General features: G+C 39.5%; 1 protein-coding gene across 1 annotated transcript; it reads left to right on the forward strand.

The window, feature by feature from the left end:
* Positions 1–802: 802 nt before the first annotated feature.
* LOC137528152 (olfactory receptor 5V1-like) lies at positions 803–1,741 on the forward strand. The gene has a single exon (XM_068249446.1). It carries the CDS (start codon positions 803–805, stop codon positions 1,739–1,741), a length of 939 nt encoding a protein of 312 aa, XP_068105547.1.
* Positions 1,742–5,150: the final 3,409 nt, after the last annotated feature.

The raw sequence follows: 5,150 nt of genomic DNA on the forward strand, positions 1-5,150 counted from the left end.
TGAATAAATAAAATAAATAAATATCAAAAAATCGCTATATACATACAGTATATACACTATTGATAAATATCACATGCAGAGTTGATCAGCACCCCAAAGTTATTTTTGTTCTTCTTTTTTTTTAGTGTCTAACCCATTTAATGTAATTTGTTGGATAAAAATATATTTTATTAAAGCAAATAGTTTTGGGCTTGTGCTTTATTCTTTATTCAGAAATACATTTGGTTAAAGTAAATCATTTTTGCCTTTAGTTTTACTTTTTATAATTACAATAATTATACTAATCCCCGCAGCAATTCTTTCCATCCCTTTCCTAGTCACTAGAGGCCATCAATTCACCTGTGGCATGCAGACTGGCTTTTAAAGCTCTGAGGTGCAATGTGGTGCTTCTGCTATCTCATGAACATCTCACAAACACACCGTTAGTAGGTATGATAACCTGGGGCACAGATTATTATGATATATTTGACTGTGCTAAAATTTAACATGGATTTGCTTAAATAAAATAATTTTAAATGCAAAATGTAATAGTACAATCATACAAAATGAGCAACCAAATCAGTCTATTTGTGGCATGTGAAGTATACTGTTCTTGACTAATATTACTGTAACACCTTTACTAATCTAGATAGCAGGTCTCCATTGTAATAATTATTTGCTGCCTTTTCTTTTTACATGGCTATTAAAATTTGATCTTAACTATATTACTGATGTTGTACAAATCAAAAGAACTAACATCCATCCAGTTTACTCTCCATCAAGGTTTTTTTTTTCTTGCCTTACAGAAACTATAATCAGACTCATGGAAAACAAGACCACATGGCTTACTAAATTCACTTTGCTAGGGCTGACTGATAATATTAAGATTCAGCTGATCCTGTTTATGTTCTTCTTGCTAGTTTATATTATTACTATTCTAGGAAATTCTCTTATGGTTATAACAATCACATTATCTACTACTCTTCATTCCCCAATGTATTTCTTCCTGCGGAATCTCTCAGTTGTAGATATGTTCTATACCACATCCACGGTTCCAAAACTACTGGTGGACTTTTTGTCAGATGTGAAACAGATCTCTTTTTTTGGCTGTGTTGCTCAACTTTACTCATTTATATCCTTGGGGGGAGTTGAATGTGTTCTACTTGCTGCTATGGCTGGTGACCGTTATGTGGCTGTCTGCATGCCGCTACACTACAGAAAAGTAATGAGCTGGAGGGTGTGTATGATTATGGCCACCGCATGTTGGACAATTGGTTTAATAAATTCTCTTGCTCACACCATTTTCACGTTCCGTTTACCTTTCTGCAAATCTAGAGCTATAAACCACTTCTTCTGTGACATCCCACCACTTCTAGCTCTATCCTGTGATGATACCTTCATCAATGAAATTGTGGTGTACACTGCTGGAGGATCCGTAATCATGGGGTCTTTTTTGTTAACTATCACATCATATGTTTTTATTGTCAAAGCAATTTTAAAAATTCGGACAGCCTCAGGAAGACTTAAAGCCTTTTCAACTTGTGCTTCCCATCTAGCAGTTGTCATCCTTTACTTTGGAACAATTGTCTTTACCTATATACGTCCTGCATCAACTTATTCTCTTAACCATGACAGAGTTGTTCCTGTTCTATATGGGATTATTACTCCCATGCTAAATCCAATGATATATAGCTTTAGAAACAAAGACGTTCATGGATCGATAACAAAAGTATTTTGTAGACGTCAACTACATACAAATTAGATAAACTGCATGAACTGTCTGAAAGATTTATACATCAATTTAGCCAACGTTTACTTTGGCTGGGCATATTATTTTTCACCAACAAGTCCATCTCTATGTGATACTGCTAATATTCACTAATTTGCAAAAAGTTAATTTGTTAAAATTCACTATTGTTATTAACTGCTGGGTCCTTATTATTTAGTCAATTACAATGGAGATGTACCCATTTTAACCTTCAGAGCTAAAGACTACTTGTATCAGTGACTGGTACTATAGTTCTAACCTTGCTGTCAATCCTTCTTCATTGCTTGCAAAACATTGGGGCAAAAAATGGCTGCCAATACGAATGCTCTTACTTAGGAAATTTGGATAAAGGTGTAGAATGATGAGGCCCCATACAAATGTCACATTTTAATATAGAGACCCTATTCCCCACCATTCCACAGCCCCATCTCTTATGGCCACTATGGTATATACAAAGTAAAATCGCAAATGATATACAGTGCTTGTAGTGTGGAAGTATAGAAGAAGGGGCTAATTGAACCATGCCTTGTAAGGGTTTTTTCGCCTTCCTCTGGATCAACAGGGATATGTGATGGAGCAGGCTGGAGTTGTACTTTGTACTGGTTGAACTCGATGGACATATGTCTTTTTTCAACCAAAATAACTATGTAACTATGTAAGAACTTGCAGAAGAGTTGTGTTGGACAGCATGATGAAGAGAAGCTTGAACAGAGGCACCAGAATAGAATAAAAATGTTTAAAAACCATTTAAAAAGGTTGGCAGTGGTGGGATTACCTCCCCAACAAGAAAAACACAGACTATGTTGATCAAAATTCAACAAAGATACAGTTTATTTAAGTACTCCAGTCCACAATGCAACGCATCTCACAGGTTCTATCCTGCTTCATCAGGCAATCAAAAGAGTAAAAACCAGTACAAGTCTGGGTCCAAGCCAAACGCCTCTGTGTTAGACAGCATGTCTTTCAATACACCTGGTTGCTACTTACAAGCAGTCATGTGATCAATCATTTTTTCATGAGGAATACCACACAGTTTATCAAAGCCTTTTCAAGAAGTGCTACAATTTTAAGCACTACTTGCCTACAGGCTCTGCATATGTGTGTACACATATTAAAAAAATAAGCACAACAAGATGTATAACATGTTCAAAAACATAGTGCAATTTCATTAACTTAAATTTTGCAAGCATGCTTAAATTAAATAATTAGGGACAGCAGGCTCTGGCCTTTTTAACCACTTTGTCCTCCTTGACGTAGTTCTACGTCAAGGGGTACATGTGCACTCTCGTGTGTTCCCACGGCCAATCACACGCATGCACGTGCGCTCCCGGCCGCGGATCGTTAGCCCAGGAATCAATGAGTCAGGCCATGGTGCCCGATCACTGATTCGTCTCCCCCGCAGAAAAAGCGACAGCTTCTCTCGAAAAAAACATTACAATAAAAAAAAAAACACTTAAATATTTACCTAAGGGTCTAAACTGTTTAAATATCTATGTAAAGATGAAATATTTCTATTTTTTTTATAAGCTTATAAATAGTGATAGATGCAAAACGAAAAAAATGCTCTTTTATTTCCAAATAAAATATTGTCGCCATACATTGTGATAGGAACATAATTTAAATGGTGAAATAACCGGAAGAAATGGGCAAATACAATACGTGTGTTTTAATTATGGAGGCATGTATTATTTTAAAACTATAATGTCCGAAAACTGAGAAATAGGGGTGCTCGGAAAATTCCGCGGAATTATTAATTCCGTGATTCCGGCCGGAATTGGATTAATTCCGATTCCGGTAGTCAAAACGGAATTCCTATACCTCTCAAACGGAATGTCGCGGAAATTTTATAATTCCGGCGGAATTTTCCACAATAACAACAACTCTCTCTCTCTCTCTCTCTCTTTGAACCCAGGACTCAGTGTGTAGTAGGTATCTGTCTTACCCCCTAGGCCAAGGGTAGGCAACCCGTGGCTCCAGAGCCGCATGTGGCTCTTTTTCACCTTTGCCGCGGCTCCTAGGCTCAGGTAGTGTGTGTCAGTGGCTGTGGCGCGCATGTGACGTGTGCTGCCGCTGGCCGGCAGCCTATCAGAGAGGCCGCCGGACCGGTGCAGTGCGGGGCTTAGGGCGGCCATTTTCCCGTAGCCCTGCAGTGTAATGCAGGCAGGACGTGACGTCGGGAAGGAAGAGGATTGTGGGAGTTGCGCGCCACAAGGAGGTCGGGACAGGAGGAGATTGTGACAGGAGGTCTTCTGACTAGGTGAGTAAATGGGTTTTTCTTTTCATATCTGCTGAAGGATTGTGCATATTGGGGTCAAATCTGCTGAAGGATTGTGCATATTGGGGTCAGATCTGCTGAAGGATTGGGCATATTGGGGTCATATCTGCTAACAATTTGTGCATATTGGGGTCATATCTGATCCTGTATATAGCATTAAGGTAAGAAACAATATATGCAGTGTTAGATTTGTTTTATAATGGTTTTGCGGCTCCCAGTTTTTTTCTCTTTTCGGAAACGGGTCCAAGTGGCTCTTTATGTCTTAAAGGTTGCAGACCCCTGCCCTAGACCATCAACCACACTACATGGTAGTAGGTATCTGTCTTAACCCCTAGACCATCAACCACACTACATGCTACACAGTAGCATCAATTCAATAGAAAAAGTTTCTATTGAATTGATCATAATGGTAGTATGGTACATGCTAAGCCAGCTTTAGCATGTAGTGTGGTCAGAGGTGGGACAAGGTCCTTCAGCACCCAAGGCTGAGACAGCAAAGTGTGCCCCCTCATCCCTCCCACCCCAGCCGTCACACACTGATTGCTATTACACTAAGAGGTGCCCCAGGGCCCCCAACACCTTAATCTCTACTTATCTGGCTTGCAGTCGCTGCCATGTATCACCTTTTCTTATTTCTTTCTGCTTCAAACACAATTGGGAATGACAGCTGAATGAATTGTGCACCCCCTCCTACACTGTGCCCTGAGGCTGGAGCCTCTCCAGCCTCGGCCTCAGCTGGCCCTGAGTGTGGTTGATGGTCTAGTGGGTAAGACAGCTACCTACTACCATGTAGTGTGGTTCATGGTCTAGAGGGTAAGACAGATACCTACTACACACTGAGTCCTGGGTTCAAATCCCAGCTATGGTATGTAAGCATGCTTTTCAAAAAGTACAAATCCTTAATCATGCTACTTTTACTATTGAATTGATCATAATGGTAGTATGCTTTATGCTAGGCCAGCTTTAGCATGTAGTGTGGTTCATGGTCTAGAGGGTAAGACAGATACCTACTACACACTGCGTCCTGGGTTCAAATCCCACCTATGGTATATAAGCATGCTTTTCAAAAAGTACAAATCCTTAATCATGCTACTTTTACTATCGAATTGATCATAATGGTAGTATGCT

The sequence above is a fragment of the Hyperolius riggenbachi genome, chromosome 1, assembly GCF_040937935.1.
Source record: "Hyperolius riggenbachi isolate aHypRig1 chromosome 1, aHypRig1.pri, whole genome shotgun sequence".
Taxonomy (NCBI): Eukaryota; Metazoa; Chordata; class Amphibia; order Anura; family Hyperoliidae; genus Hyperolius; species Hyperolius riggenbachi.

Bases quoted from the DNA above. Each gene is read 5' to 3' on its own strand.
- LOC137528152 (XM_068249446.1), top strand. From the start codon at position 803: ATGGAAAACAAGACCACATGGCTTACTAAATTCACTTTGCTAGGGCTG.